This window comes from Crassostrea angulata, chromosome 8 (genome assembly GCF_025612915.1).
Source record: "Crassostrea angulata isolate pt1a10 chromosome 8, ASM2561291v2, whole genome shotgun sequence".
NCBI classification, from domain to species: domain Eukaryota; kingdom Metazoa; phylum Mollusca; class Bivalvia; order Ostreida; family Ostreidae; genus Magallana; species Magallana angulata.
The window spans coordinates 48,858,843-48,876,276 of record NC_069118.1 but is presented as its reverse complement, the minus strand read 5'-3'; the positions used below and the strand labels follow the sequence as shown (position 1 = coordinate 48,876,276).

The 17,434-nt window shown below is 34.6% G+C and overlaps 2 protein-coding genes across 2 annotated transcripts; one reads left to right on the top strand and one right to left on the bottom strand.

Annotated features, from left to right (window-relative positions):
- The first annotated feature begins 6,402 nt into the window (after positions 1–6,402).
- On the top strand, positions 6,403–8,228 carry LOC128158694 (uncharacterized). Its single transcript, XM_052821638.1, has one exon. The coding sequence runs from the start codon at positions 6,457–6,459 to the stop codon at positions 7,381–7,383; it is 927 nt and encodes a 308-aa protein (XP_052677598.1). The 5' UTR covers positions 6,403–6,456; the 3' UTR covers positions 7,384–8,228.
- Positions 8,229–14,560: 6,332 nt separating this feature from the next.
- LOC128158692 (serine/threonine-protein phosphatase 6 regulatory ankyrin repeat subunit B-like) lies at positions 14,561–17,415 on the bottom strand. Its single transcript, XM_052821636.1, has 5 exons — positions 17,355–17,415; positions 16,841–17,138; positions 16,088–16,239; positions 15,722–15,927; positions 14,561–15,397 (listed from the first exon to the last, which is right to left on the bottom strand). Exons 2-5 carry the CDS (start codon positions 16,980–16,982, stop codon positions 14,887–14,889), a joined length of 1,011 nt encoding a protein of 336 aa, XP_052677596.1. The 5' UTR covers positions 16,983–17,138; positions 17,355–17,415; the 3' UTR covers positions 14,561–14,886.
- Positions 17,416–17,434: the final 19 nt, after the last annotated feature.

Here is a 17,434-nt window from a genome sequence, read left to right as displayed (position 1 = left end):
GGGGGGGGGGCTGGCTTACTATATAACTTCAATTTCACTTCTCATTTCCTTATTTTCATATCAATTTTTTACATACTCCCAAAAAAGTGGGGGGGGGGGGAACTCTATGATAATTCCATTTTTTTTATGTAAATTTTAAAAAAATTGTTGCTGCGAGAAAAAGTGAGGGGCCAGGCCCCCCCCCCCCCCTGGCCCCCCCCTGATGCTACGTGCCTGATTTATACATTTGAAAATCATCAGTAGATCAGCTCATATATTTTGAATGCCTCATGAACTTTAAATTTGACGTAAAAGTAAAGTACAGTAGCTTGCGAACCATGCATCAATCCCAAGAATGACGTACTTATGACTTACCTTATTTTTTTTTTTTAAACAGAACTAACATAAAAACCCGTGCGTATACGTGAGTACAATTTAGCTATATTTGGGAATACCCTCCTAATTTTACAGAACTGCGCATGCGCCGGATCAGAAGAGGGCGCAAAAGGATGCAACATTTAAAACACGACCGTCCTAGCTACATTTAATTTGTCGACGAATTAAGTGGAAACTTCCTGAATGGCCAAAGTACATACTTGTTTAAACAAGATGAATTAACAATGAAAAACCATTCCTATTTATAGTATATAGTTTTACTCAGCCCCAGTTTCCATTTCTACTTCATACATGTGTATGTTTATTTGTGGTATGCCTGAGAGAGTGGCTGAATTATTAAGGCATTCTAGATATCTTGGTTGTATTATCTTCCATCTTGTAATTATATCAAAATTATCTATAAATGCATTTAGAATACTCAAGGTTTGGATCTTTGAAATGAACTAAAATTAAATAAAATTTCCATTTCCTGATGAAAATTTCCAGATTTGTTTAGACAAGGCAAGTTTTGTTAACATGCGTTTTAAACACAAGGAAACTGGAAAGATATATTTAATAATTAATGTGAATAAATCAGGAGAATCATGCATTATAAAATAAGAATAATTGATACTTTTGTGCAAAATCTTTGCGCAGATATAAATAGTTAATCTAGATGTATGTTATATAGAAACATTATTGACCAGTTTTCACTACAATATTATTTGGTGAAACCCATTAAATTCCTAGTATTTACAAACAAAAAACAAAAAAAACAACTCAGTAAAATCAGAATGTCATCACATAATTTATCCATAGAAAGTGACGCCATAGAAATATTTTGCGAAATAACAGAATATATGTGAGTTTTGTAGATTTGAAATTGAGGATGAATATCACTTTGTCTTAAGCTTGATATGTCCACGCTACCAGCAATTACGAGCCAAATATATCAGTAAATACTATTGGAAAAAACACCAATGTATAAATTTATACAGCTATTATGTGTAAACAATGTTAGAGAACTCTATAACTTAGGAAAGTCTTCAAACTTAACGTAATGGTTTATATACTATTCAACAATTGAATTGTTTTAATTAAATCGATGTGTTGAATTGTACATGTATACATTCTCCAATGCTATTATTACTGTACTACATAATCATTGCTATTACCATTTGCTAGTGAATCCATGCAATGTGCTGCACATATTCTGTTAAAAACATTTCATATGCTATTACTTATTAGGTTTGTTACTGACTGTTCAAATAACGTTACGTCCGCCATGTTGCGCTATAAATTTTGACGCTTGCCTTTTAAAGAAATTTGTAAGGCAGCCACGTGACGCGTTTCATCCAATGACGTCGCGACATTCTAGTCCGAGGCAAAACAAAATAAGATGTTTGTCTTACGCAATGAAGAAAGTTGATGTTGAATCACATATTTACCGACTTGCAGGCCTTTAATTAATTATGTATAATCAAATCTATTTTTACATTGACTCATTCAATAATCCAGAAAATTTGAAATTACGACGTATGAGAATTTTGGGTTTTGGGGTTTTTTGTTTTAAAAACAACAACAAAATACCAAAGACGACCCCTTCCAGCAATATTTTTAAATATCGTTTAGTAATCAGTTATAGTTTCCCTTTCTTTGGATTTTTAAGCCACTGTAGAGAATTTGGTTAATCTCCCACATGTAAAACTTCGAGAATAACCGAATTTTCAAGGGCTGTTTGGAAAATTATTAAGACATTTACCCTTTTTTCCTTGGGGTAAAAGATAAACCCTTGAAATTTCACCAAAATGTACACCAGGAAACAGTTTATCAATGTGTAAAAGTTTCTTATCCGTGGCATGATTAGATCATTCCTGGTAAACTAACCGTCACCCAATGACCCGGAGCAATGCGTATATATATATAACGCAAAAACACCCCGAATTAACGAGTCCAACTATGTAAGATTGATCTTTTCTCTGGAAATTATTAGACTATGTGTGTTTGATTTGTTTTCTTGTACGTGTATGAATAGAGTAAATTGAATTGAGTGAATAAAGAATTGTATGGATTTCAAAACGTGTAATCCATTCGATGTCAAGGGTATTTAAACAAAGAATGTTTAATTTATATAATTTGTAAAATTATGATATAATCCGAGTTTGTATTCAGCGGCACGTAAGTATACATGCATATCATGTAAGCACATGTACATCAAATATCGAAGAACAGTCTTCACGTTAAATTGAAATTATTAACAATTGTTACAGTTATATTTTGTAGAATGCTATGATTTTTCCAGACCTCATAAAATTTTGATTCTGTAAAGTTCTTAAGGTCAGACGCGACCTATCTTCCATTCCACGTTGAACTTCTTTTGACTTTCATTTTCTGTCCAACTACCAAACACAGTTCCAATACTGACCTTTGGATTCTCATCCCACATACATTCAATAAAACCACCATAGCCTACATCCGAGGCATCACAAAATAATTGAAAATTGCATACATCTGATGCATCAAAACTTTCTAAACGACAGCCATTTTCGTTCAAACGATTTCAACTTTCTCGCCAAAATTCAATTTCATTGAAAGAATTAACAGACATTTTTACCTTCGAGTGCCAACTTGCTCTGCTCATTATGCATTCATACAAACATCTTTTCTTCAGTCTAACAGTGTTACCAATAACTGCCTTGATTGAAATAATCTGACCCACAATTTTTGCCAATTCTTTAACTTGAAAAAACATTTTATTTTTCATTACCTTCAAATGTACAAACTCTAAAGAAGAAATAAGTCGCTCAATTATATCTTCTGTAATAAAAATTTTCCCCTTTTCCATATCCCATAACAGGCCTAACCAAATTCTACGTTGTGTTGGAAGCCATTCACATTTATCATCAGCAAACAAAAATCCCAGAATTTCTAACTGTTGTTTAACGCAAATGCTAACATTTTTTGCTTTATCTATACAAGATTCAGCCCCAATGCCATCATCTAGAAAAGTAATGATCTTCATACCTTTTGCTCTCAAAAACTTCACGGGTTCCCTTAAAACTTTTGTAAATATATATCCAGCAGTTGATATACCCAGGCACGTAGCATCAGGGGGGGCCGGGGGGGGGGCCTGCCCCCCCCCCCACTTTTTCTCGCAGCAACAATTTTTGAAAATTTACATATAAAAAATTGAATTATCATTGAGTTGCCCCCCCCCCCCCACTTTTTTTGGGAGTATGTAAAAAAATGATATGAAAATAAGGAAATGATGAGTGAAAATGAAGTTATATACTACGCCAGAATTTCTCAAAATTGAAGTAAAATTTTAACTCATCTTGTTAGACTCATCTTTCCTTGGACAGTCCCGGCTCCAGAGGCCCCGTGCCCCACAGTCGTAACATCTGCCCGGTTTAGTTGATGCTGTTGACTTGTCATCTGTCTCCATTCGCGTTGCAGTCTCTGCCACGGGCTTCTTGTAATAAGGCGCGAATCTGTAAGACCGTCTCCTGGAAATTCTATCCTCTCTGGCTTTTCTTTCCGCCCTCATCTGTGCCCGATACATCTTTTTCTCGTCGTCCGAGTCTGCCGCGATTGGATTCGTTTCATATTCTTTTACCACTTTCCATCTTAACTGGGACGAATCTGCTAATTTTATGATCTTTTGTCTATTTTTCACCAGTTCCATACCTTCATTTATGCTAGATTTTGCGGCCTCAACCATTTCTTCATTCACCGTGTTGGAATTCAGATGCTCGTTTGCTTCTTTTAATTTCGACAAGACCCGGGCTTCATGTTTGTATTGGTTTCTTTACCCTTCCTCCTGGACACGTAATGCTCATTAAGATTTTCTTGGATATGAAATTTGTTGGATATTTTGTTGGAAATTCGAAAGCCTTGAGTCTATCATTCTTTCCAAATTGTTTAACAGATCTGTTTGCTGACGGGAAACTGCCAAATTGATTTGTTCGGAAATTGCGTGATTCATCTCCATTGTCCTAGCGTCCCCACATAAAATTGACTTGCTCGGTTAGAGCGTGCGCTAGAAACTGACCACCAGGACTTTCAGAAAACTACTCAAACACGTCATTTTCGACTCTCTTATTTCATTGGCTATCACTAAGTATACAAATGCTAATAACTATACGAAACGTAACCTCCGTTTCTATGCAAACAAATACGTTTTCATATCGTTAGGACAACTATTTCTCGCTATACTATCGTAACGCGAGAAATTTCTATTATGTAACAATAAAACTATACTGAAAATCGCAGATTTTTTTTAATTCAAACGCGATACGGCGATAATAGTCCCACTCGATCTGCAATTAATACATTTACGCTCCGCCCAAAATTTGGTCACATAGATTTCATTTCTAAATATTAACACGAGAAATCCAAGACGACAAAATACACGGAATTAAAAAGATAAGATACGTAAAATACTTAAGAGTACATAATGCAGAGCTTATGACTTGATACAAATACCAGCTTTTAAAATGTTGACACACACACACACACACACACACACACACACACACACACACACATATATATATATATATATATATATATATATATATATATATATATATATATATATATATATATATATATATATATATATATATGTTGTTTTTCCCGCGCTCCTGCGCACTGCTGGAAGCCATGTTTCCTGGAAATACGGAAGAAAAATAGAGGACTTATACAGTTAAGTTACAATGGTAATAGGCGTTTATGGGAATCGATTCTCTGTGAAAATTTTAATTTTAATACACAGAACGCATTGCTTTGAATGTCATATATCTTTGCCCATGTACCTCATATTTACTTGCTTTTAATGCTCTTTTAATGAAACACGAGACTCGACACGAAATCAATTTTATATAATTTTCCTTGATATATAATTCCTTATTTATTAACATTCAAACCTGTTACTTCCCAAAAATTCAGGGTACATAACACTAGGGTACCAGACTATTTCAGGAGCTAGAATAGTTAGAATTTTCCATAAAATAGCATGCAAAATGCAATTTAATGCTTATAAATAAAGTCATACACTTTCTATCTTAACTTAAAAAAGTATCATATAACATGAAAACATTACTTATGGAATTACTTAGTGGAGATCTTCAAATCAGTTGTGGAAATAGGAAGAGGCTGTAAACAGGGCTGTGAAAAGTAATGTTTCACATTTAAATAATGGAAAAGTTAAAATTATTTCAGATAACAAAAATGTTCCTACGATTTTACAAATTGGCAGTAGAAAACCTTATTTGCATAATATTGCTGGAGATGTTTTAAATACATGTTCAGAAAATGATATTCAAATCAATCCTGTTTGGAAGCCAAGGAATGAAAATAAAAAAGCAGATACTTTGAGTCGATTGACAGATATGGATGATTGGTCAATAGATGATGAAATTTTTGAACATTTTGAGAAAATGTGGGGTGTTCATACAGTGGACAGGTTTGCTACGCATTATAACAAAAAGTGCGTTAGATTTAACTCAAAGTATTGGTGTCCAAACACAGAATGCGTAGATGCTTTTAATGCTTGTTGGAAGGGTGAAAATAATATAGTTTTCCCGCGTTTCGTAGAATAGCGGGAAAATGTTGTATGATATTAACGTGTTCGAATAGATTCGCGTAGGAATACAGGGCGGGGCCATAGGAAGGCCAGTATAAAAGGTCAGATTTAATAGTAAAGGTCATTCTAGCCAGTTTCACTCAGCGCACGAAGCTTACATTCTTTTATCGCGGGCAGCATGGCAGCACCAAATGACGAATTCTTACAAAGAGTTTCAGAAATAATGGACTCCAAACTGTCTTCATTCGAGCAAAAGATATCCAAACAACAAAAACAGCAACACGAACAGCAATTGTCCAGGATTCAGGCAGCAAACGACAAGACGTTTGTTTTCAAGAGGAAGGGAAACGAAGCCCAGTACAAATTCAACAACAGCGTAAGAGAAAAATTGATAGAAGCCAACACCAGCTTAAGCGAAGGGGAACCAGAAATGGCCTTTAACAGCATTTCATCAGAGTTTATTTTTAGCGGGTATCGACACATCATCAGCGGACAATGCAGCTCTAGCAGAAAAAATGTGTGAATATATTGTGAAATTCAGAAGTGAAAACATAAGCAAAAAATATATGTCGTCATTCAATAGGTGGTCAAAATTCATTACGAACAAAGGAAAATCAGCTATTCCAGCCAATTCAATGCATGTCGCTCTTTATCTAACGTATTTGTTGAATATCGGATGTTCTTTTCATGTTATATCCAGTGCTGTGTACGCTATCAAGTGGGCGCATTCCATTTTAGGATATGAAGATCCAACAAAACATCAATTCATTAAAAATATAGTAGAAGCTTCCAAACGCAACAACAAAGCCAGAGTTATCAAAAAAGAAGTCGTCACGACTAAAGATCTCGTATTATTGTGTGATATTTATGCAGATAGTTCCAGTTTAATGGAAGTGCGTGATATGTGCATGATTCTACTTTCCTTTGCAGGTTTTTTACGCTACGAGGAACTAAGTTCACTTCGTTGTTCAGATGTTAGATTTTTAGATGTATACGTCAAAATTTTCATCAACAAAAGCAAAACTGACCAATATAGACAAGGAAACGAAATACTAATTTCAGCGGGTGTTACTTCGGCTTGTCCGGTAAAAATGTTGCAACGTTATATATCGCTAGGAAATATAGACATTTTTTCTGATCATTTTTTGTTTAAGTCCGTGTTTAAATCCAAGGAGGGTTTAAAGTTAATATACATAAATAAAAAACTGAGTTACACACGAGCAAGAGAGTGCATGTTATCAAAACTTAAATCCGTTATGGGAAATGTCAACATTGGTCTTCATTCCTTACGATCGGGAGGCGCGACAGCAGCAGCAAATTCCAACGTGAACGAGCGATGTTGGAAAAAGCACGGACGATGGGCATCAGATTTGTCTAAAGAAGGTTATGTAAAAGACAGTTTAGAAAGCAGACTTTCAGTTTCAAAAAATTTGGGATTATGATAACAAACAAAAGACAGTCAGGTTACATGTTTTGTTTTGTTGGTTTTTTTTTTCAGTACTTAAACTATTTCGCATAATATTTCATACTTTGCTTACTTTTGAACATTTAATTCTAAGCTCGTCTGGCTCACACCTAAGTTGTGTTGTTCTTAATGTGTTGGAAATATTCTTATAAAGGTATATTATACTATAGTTTTCCCGCGTTTCGTAGAATAGCGGGAAAATGTTGTATGATATTAACGTGTTCGAATAGATTCGCGTAGGAATACAGGGCGGGGCCATAGGAAGGCCAGTATAAAAGGTCAGAGTTAATAGTAAAGGTCATTCTAGCCAGTTTCACTCAGCGCACAAAGCTTACATTCTTTTTCAAGTTTTTTGATGTCACTATATTTAGTGAATTATATAGCATTCCGTAATTAATAATAATATTTATAATAATGTATGAATAAGTCCGATATTCGCCCCTAGACGTTATTTACACTTGCGTTCGGACACAGGTTTCCATAGTTTTTTCAAATATTTTTTAACGTCATTCATGGGGAATTATATTTTTTGTTACACTTTATGTACACATGATATCGATGATATATTATCATTAAAGGCCAGCTGCCCGCAAAGCTCGTCTGGCTCACACCTAAGTTGTGTTGTTCTTAATGTGTTGGAAATATTCTTATAAGTGTATATTATACTTGGTTGGTTCCACCTCCAACTTTGATACCAAAAGCTATTAACAAGCTTGTTGCAGACAATGCAAAAGCAAATTAATTGTGCCGGAATGGAAATCGGCTCCATTTTGGCCGATTTTGTATGACGGTAAAAAATTTAAAAATTTTGTTTTGTCTTGGGAATATATTTTGATTTTTTGATTTTAGGATTAAACAGTAACTTACAGGTACACGTAGAAAAAGAGCAGTAGTGGATAGCGGAGTTCCTTTACAAAGTAACCTCGGAACTCTTAGCAATTAACTGTCAAAGTATCTTCTGTTATCGAAAAGTGAAAGTACAAATAAAGCGTATACACACAGTTTTCAACGATGGACAACGTTTATAAGAAGTCATGGATACAGTGAATTACCAGCAAAACCGGTGCACGTTGCGTTATATATAACACATTTGTTGGATAATGGCGCGTCTTATGCTTCTGTGAACTCTACAATTTATTCGATTAAATGGATGCACAGCATATGCGGTCTGGATGATCCCACAGAAAATTCATACGTCAAATCTCTTCAAGATTCAGCCAAAAGATTATTCGCAAAACCTGTGCGTAGAAAAGATCCAGTTGATACCGAGATGTTACAGAGTTTGTGTTCATTGCATAAAGACACAAGTGATGTTTTGATTTTGAGAAATTTAGTTATGATTTTATTTGGATTTGCTGGGTTTTTAAGATTTGATGAAATAAGTTCTTTAAAATGTAACAACATATTTGTTGAAGATGAGTATTTAAAGCTTTTTATTGAAAAATAAAAATGATCAATTAAGACAAGGAAATGAGGTTTTGTTAGCCAAGGGTGTCACATGTGCCTGTCCTTACAGTATGTTTTTACGTTATGTATCGGCTGCAAATATTAATTTGTTGTCAGATTTTATTTTCAAGCCAGTGTTCAGAAGCAAAGGTGTTGCCAAGTTTATAAAGAAAAATAAACCTATTATTTACACTGCAGCTAAAGAAACATTGTTAACAAGTTAAAAACTGTTGCTCCAAATTTAAATATTGGTATTCATTCACTCAGGTCCGGTGGTGCTTCCGTTGCAGCTAATTCAGGTGTCAATGATAGATGTCTTCAGAGGCATGGTCGGTGGAAAAGTGTTTCAAGCAAAAACATGTATATCAAAGATTCTGTGGTTAAGAGATTGCAAGTTTCTATAAAATTAGGATTATAAATTATGATTATTTATGTTGAATAAAACACTTTTCTCTCCCTTTCTTTGGTTATTTTCTATTGTCCCACCACAGTGCGCTAAAATGCATCATATTGTTTGTTGTTTTATTTGTATTAGTGAAGTAAAGTGTGGACGTTTAAGTTTATTTCATTCATGCATACATTTTTTTCGAGGCGGGAAGGGGGAAGCGACATCTTTGCGGGGAGGGAGGGAAGCATCTTAAAGTGGACACAGAACCCTTGAATAACCTGCAAAGAAAACGGGGTGTAAGCGATATTTCATGTCCATTACATATTCTAACTGCTAACAAAAATTGACGTTATCTCGAACACGATATAATAACATCTCACCAAATGTTTCTTTTTTATGCATGACTTTTCTGGCTATCTTTGCATGCGAGCAGAACCCATGCATAATACATATGGCAGTGAGCAGTTGGCAGCAAGCTGTGAACAGTGACAATAAGCAGTTGCAGTGGCGTAGCTTTCACTGAAGCACGGAAGGATTTGCTTCCACATTGTTTTGTAAATAAAAAAAGGCAAATAAAAAAAATTAATTATTCAAATTATTATAAAAATATTGAACCTAAATAAATAGATATAAATAAGAGTACCTTTAAGCCGCATACAACGTTGTTGTATCTTCTCTAGAAGACCTCGAACAACAGGGCAATGGCTAGGTCTTACACTTGTTCAGTTACAAAGTTTGATTTTATTGTTTCGCTTGTCGCTTTGTTTTATCCTTAGGCTACTTATATTTTCAAATGTTTGGAAATGTTTGCATGTATGTATCGTAACTTCAGCAACCGCAGAACGCTGTTTCAGCGTCATGCGTCGCTTAAAAGGCATACCTCGGGTCAATAATGACGGGACAAAGAATGTCGTCTTTAGCAACTTTACACATTTACAGGCATACCAGTCAATTTAGCGGCTGTTATTTCAGATTTTGCTGAGAAAAGCAAAGACGACTTGCCTTTTTTTCAATAAATAAAAAAAAAATATAAGTTGCTCTTCTGATATTTGTATATTATTTTATCCATACAATTCCATAACCTGAGTGACAGGTTGACAATGATTATGAATAGATTATCGAGAATTAACTGAATTTTAAAGTTTAAATATATAATTATTTTTTGTATCGTAAGAGTATTTTTGTAGACAAAAATGTTATAAACCAGTAGGAGAGAAAGCACAAGACTTATTAGATAAAAATTAAATTAATCACATCATAAATCAGACACAACTTTTTCTTCTTTATAGTTAATTTTATGATGGTGATGAAGCAAGCATTTTTAAACAACATAAAAACAGGGGTTATATTGATGAAACTCCTCTTTCTGGATACTCAAATTTAAGTGTCTGAAATGCTAAAAACTCGCCAGCTTCCGGGGGCTTCGCCCCCTGAGCCCCCACACGGGCTTCCCCCCTGGACCCGTTGGGCGGCCCCCAAACCCTTTCCTTAATTTGCTTCCACATTAAACAAACTTAAGCTACGCCCCTGGGTTGGCAGTAAATCATTGCCAACTATTTGCTGCCAGCTGCTTACTGCCGAAATGCACTTCCGTATGTGTTAAAGCTATACACGCTATACTTAATTGGCGTCGATTTTGAATGACAGTGAAAACGCATGTGTTTGTCTACTTATAAAATTTCCCTTTATTCTGTCAATTACAATGGTGAATTCCTTCTCGTTACAAAGATATAGATTTTTAATTGTTAATTTTCCTGCCAGGAAAGTATTACCTTTTCGTGAATATTGATGAAGGAAGAGCTAAACCGACCTCATTGCGCATGTCCGCATGAAATCAGGTTGCCGTTATTGTTTGCCTAATTAGATATCCGACTTGATTTTTAATATGCTTAACAGTTGTTAGTTTGAAATACATACATGTACAATAAATAAAATACGTTTGCCACTCACGATACCCTTACTTTTGCACTAACACTTACAGTTTCTAAAAATAGCACATAGGGGAAATACATTGGTCTACGTCATTATTTCTTAAGGAAGTATTCATATATATACTCATAGAATCGTATTTTTTGTACATGTATTTTGGACAAATTTATGCTTTACTGAAAATGTCCTTTCCTTTGTAAAAATATTACAATTATGAAGATGTTGACCCTACACAGAGTTTTGCCTGATAGACTAAATTTAGCTGTCGATATCACGTGGTATATTGATATTCATTAGGAGGCATTACTTTCCTGGCAGGAAAATAAATATTTTTTATTAATTGTTTAATATTTGATGTTTTTTTTTTACGTGATCGAATGAACATATTGTAATTAACAGCATAAAGGTAACTTTTTTAAAGCATTTCCCCGTTATTCAAAATTGACGCAAATTATAGCGTGTATAGCTTTAAAATGTTATGTAAGTAACTAACGCGGTAACAGTTTAGCAGTTGGTAGTCCATCTTCGCTAGCCAAGGGTTTACGATCCGCTCTTCTAAAAGGTTGTAGAGGAGAGGAACGGATCGTAAACCCTTGGATAGCAAAGATATTGACAGTCGTATATGCATGGAATCCCATTAAAAAGATAGACGTCTAAAAATTCAATTCATAATTACTTACTGAAATAACCGAACAACTGAAATATCTTATTTAGTTTTCATGACCGTCATTTATCTGTACCCTTTTTGTACTCTTTTGATGATTTCATTTAATTGTTTATGTAAATTGGAATTTCTACAATATAGAAATCATATTTGTTAAGATCGTCTTTGACATTTCACAAAATCAGACGTGAGAAAAGGTTTTTCTATAATCTAACAGCCGTCGCATATCTGATTATACAATCCATTTGAGAGGTTGAATTTAAGCAATGCAAATAAGACATTTAACCAATAAAACGCTTTCTTTGGAAATAATTAAGGAAACATATCATTTTTCAAAGCATTATGCTATATACTCCTTTGTAGTACCCTGCCTAAATTCCATTGTGTAAATTTGTAGTGCACCTTTGTTATTTACTTAATTGTTATATAAGGAACCCATGCAATGGAAATAAGCCTTTTAACAAGGCTTCTATGGGTTATCCTTGGTAAAAATTATCATTTGTATGTCATGTAATCTACATGTATATAATAATAATTAAACAAATTGATTCTTTTGACGTTGCATAGTGCTGTGATAACGTCTGTTTTTCTATTTGTTATATTTCATATATGTGTAATCATAGCATTCTACGATATATTTACCTGAACAAAATGAAGTGATAATGAAATGAAATTGGTGGTTCATGTAGGTATTAAGGCAGTGGGGATTAAAGAAAAATACCTGTACATACTTTTGAATTCAGGTTTGTTTCCTTTATACGATAGCATTCAACATTTAACAGGCGTCCACTTAATTGAATGCGCAATTTGAAAATTCTTCATTAAAAAAGTCATTTCTGCAAATGAAACAAAAACTCGATCTGCCTCGTGTGTTACAATTTCAAATTAGAATCACATGAAGTTGGAGCTGGGCTTGGTTAATAGCTTAAAGATATTGGATCAAAATCGGCCATTGTTACTTGGGTGAGCAATGGACAAGATACATGGTTTCCTTGTCATAATTGTGATTTACACAACATGTAATACAGCTTTGCTCACTGAACAGATTCTGACCCGAACCATGCGTAAGATCTAGAAAATTTTCTAGTTGGGGGGGGGGGGGGGGGGGGGTACCAAGACTAGGAATAATTTTGTTTGCCAGGTTGGGTTGGTGGGATTTCAGTCCAGATGCTCCTAAACCCCTACCCCTCCCAGATACCCCCTTCCAAAGTCCTGATAATTCTTGGCCTTGGAATACACAACTAGAAGAAGTTATGTTACATCGACTACAGACTAGTCAGTAGAAGAGTGGGTTTGTTACCATGTAAACCAATGAGACAGAGTTTCTCTAGTACCTAAATAAAAACAATTAATATTACAGAATTCTTAACATCATGTTTAATTACTGGGAGAGGAATGTGATATTTCCAAACATTTTAAAAGTAAACAGCAAAACAATTACATGTAATAACAAATAAGGTTAATTAACACATATTGTGTAAAAATAAGGTTAGAATCTTAAAAACATATGTAATGACTAATGTTCACTATCAATAACATAAAAATAACAAACAAATCAAAATGTATGTATTGATGGGGCCAAAATAGAAAACAAAATTAGAAATTAGTTTCTCGGGCACTTCCACATATAACGCTCAAAATCCTACATTTACCTCTTTAATCAATGTTACTGACATATTGAAGAAAGAGAATAACACATTTTTTATTTGAAGCTCATTAGGCAAAATAAAATAACCGATTTGTTTCTCAGGCATTGCCATATTAATGAAATGCTTCACCAAAGATTTAATTCTACCTATTGAAAAGGGGCAAAGAAAATAAATTGCTTTTTTTCAATTTTAAGATATATGTATAATACCATATTACCCTTCATAAATTTTGCAATGAAACAAAATACCTGCCTGCGTCTTTATATTTTTGAATTTTTTTCGCCTGACAAAATAAAGAATAATATTTAGGCCAGACAGGTTCCAATTGAAAAGAATAAAGTTTAACCCCTGCCTGTTGCATTTTTGGCTCCGAGAAACTAAAATTCATTATTTCTGGCCAACTTCAGTATCACACTTGAAAGCTCTATGGTAAATCGTACATGTATGATAACGTTATAACAATGGAAATTTTTAGGAAATAAACTAGCATTCAATCCCATTATAGAAAAAAAAATATGAAAACTGAAAAGAATAAAATTTATGCTCTCAGAATGAATACCTATGTCAATCAATACATGGTACTGTTTTCAAAAGCCACATCTTCAAATTAAAAAAAGAGTGTATAAAAAATCATAAAATTTTAAAATTTCTTGCAATGAAATAAAAATTGAAATCAATGTTCATTACAATTAGCATAAACTAATTCAGAACAAGTATGAGGTTTCATTCATCAAAGTATCAATTCCTAAAAAAGACCCAAGCATCTAACTAAATGTATCACAATTGATCTCTTAACAAATACACATTTTAATTAATTTCACACACGATACATTAGTTACAATACATCAATTTTTTTTATCTAAATACTGTAGATTCCTTATTTTACGCGAGTTCTTAATTCCATGATTCAACAGTTTTCCATCAAATCGCGAGAACATAAAATCGCGATTGCCGAAATTTTATCATAGTTTCATGTAGTTTACATGTCTGAAAATTAAAAGCGAGATTTTAAAATTCGCAAGACAGGCTTCTCGCAATTTTACGCGGATATTAATTCCTCATGTTTAATTAGGAATTTTCAGTAAGTGATTTTTCTAACCAAGTATTGATTTTTTTTTTATGCTTAGTTTCTTGCAAACTAATTTGTAAAAAAGAAAAAAAGCCCCCCCCCCAATCCTGTAGCCAGCACATCCCCATGATACTTTAACATCATAATTACCAAAAGCTGGCATATTTCAACCAAAAAATACCTTTCACACTACATGTATATGTAGCTTGCTTGCAAATTAATTTTTGAAAAAAGCCTGCACATTCTCATATGCCTTCACTTGGACAGGCTTATTACAGGTTAAGAGGTACTAGTTCATTTAAATACAAAATAACTGCAGCAGTATCAAAAAACTGTCAGTATATGAAGTCATTGTTTACCCATTCCATCAACAGTTTTGGTAAGGGAAGACTTGTGGCAGCTTCAGTGAGCCATTTACCCAGAATCCTCCGCATCTTGAACCGACACGCTTCCTTGAGTGTCGGGGGATTGGCACATTTATAATGAAGCAGTTCCAGCAGTAATGGTGCTGTCTCTTCAAGTCTGACGTTAGAAACCTCTTTAAAGCTTTGGTCCGCGGAGACGTTGTAACCCTCTGAGAGTAAGTATCGTATGATTCTGTGTCTGTTTCCGAGACAGGCTAGAGACAGCGGTGAAATGTAGCGATATTTGTTCATGTCGCAGTTTGCCAAGATCAGGGCTTTCATCGATGCCAGTCTATTGTCCGACACTGCCGTCTGGAATGGAGTCTCACCGCTCGAGTTCATCTGGTTGACGTCTGCTCCGAACTTTAATAGAGTCTCTATCAGGGCCACGTTTCCCATGTGTGATGCTTGGTGCAGGGCAGTATCTCCCATTGTTTTTCGCCTGTATAATAAAATATCTGAGCATGAAAAAACCCCACACAGTTGGGATAGATAGTCAGAAAGACAAGAGGCCCATTGGCCACATATCGCTCACCTGAACAATAGTACTCTATTTTGAAAGGATTTATTATGAATTGAACTCTCAAAAAATATTTTAACACTCATATAATTCAAAATTTTGCCATACATTAAATATAATTGCAAATACAGCATGTACAAGTAGAAGATTGACCATTCATTGATTTATTTAGTGTACTATGTAAGGCATACACTTGGCATGCAGATGCCATGTTATGTAAACTTATGAACTAGCTAGCTTTCTTACGAAGGAATTTCAAGTTTGGCCTTCCTGTTCAACAGAAACTCCACCATGTGAACTTGTTCATAACACACAGCCAGTTCCAGTGGGGTGTGTTCAGTGATCGTGTTCAAGGCGTCGATATCCATCCCAGCGTGCAACAGTTCCTCCACAGCCTCGGTGTGACCGCTGGTAGCGGCCAGATGAATCGGCAAGTCACCGTCCGCATTGGCCTGAATAATTTTTAAAAAGACAAATCTTTACTTTGATCAGGTATAGGTATTTAAGATGAAGATAATTTAATTAATATGGCTGTATAAAGCATTTGCCATTTACTGTACATTTTGTAATTGTGTTTGTTTATGCTGATAATTAAATGGCTTTTAACCCTGCCTTATACAGACTGCATCCTGCTTTGACTAGGATTTGGATGATCTCCCTTGGACCATGTTGACAAGCATGGTGGAGAACTGTGTTTTTATCTTTGTCCAGACAGTTGATGTCAGCTCCCAGGCTGATCAGTTTCTCAATCAATGGAATCAATCCTGCAATAAGGTATTCAAAACTTCAAATAAATTTTTAGAATAAAATGTCTACAGATCGATATGTATCAACATCTGCACTAAACAACATTACATGATTTACATGACTGTACGTCACATACAATAGATGACAGTAACTTGATTTATACTCATTGTCTGATAATTTTTGTCAATGGAACTATGCAGTCGTTTCAGTGTATAGCAACTGATTAAAATCTAGTAATTATATAGTTCAGTAGCAATCAGAATGTGCATGATTTTGTATATGCATTATCAAGAGTGTTTACTGCATGCTACTTTAGTTACATACACCCTTATTGCACATTTGCACTTGACATTATCCAATCAAATGTATTTTTACTAAATTTTATATGTTATATGTTTCAATATTTGGTTAAAAATGCTGATTTGCACAACAAGCCTATCAATATATGTCAAATATTTGCCAAGTATCTACCAGTATACTCGTCATTGCTCAATTTTCAATTTAGAAATTGTGATGTAAACTTCATTTATTGCAGGGGTGATCGAGAAGCGGCAAGATCTGGTTTATCTAATACATGTATATATATATATTTATTATGTGCATGACAGTTTTTTATACCCATTTTGGTGGCATAGTTCAGAGGGGTGCCTGCTGATCTGGAGACTGTGTTGACATCATAACCCGGGGTTAGCAGCAACATGGAGGCTCTCTCCACGTCCTTCCTCTTCATTGCGGATAAGATGTGATTGTTCACTGCCATTTCCTTCTATCTATAAGTTATCCATGTCATACACATATACTAGCTCAATCAGTGGCCAGCTGCATGTGTATGGATATATATACCTCATAATGACCATGCCCATACAATGTGATCATGTCATTCTCCTCACAGCTACATTATTGCGGCGTGAAAGTCCTGAGGGTAAAAATTAAATTTGAAATAGTTCAATAGTTCAAGCTTATGTCACTGGTTCAAGGTGTAAATTAAATTGTCTCATTCAGACTCGAAGCCATGAAAAAAAATCTGCAATAACAAAAACTTATGTCACAAAGTGCATTCATCTTTCATAATGTTCATGTTATATGCAACTGAAAATAGACCAAATACTTGTACGCAGAAAAATCTACATACCTTTAATGGATCATCGGATGTCCAAAATATTGACCGATTGCGCCAAACAGCACGAAGCCTGTCTCCCGAGATAACCCGAA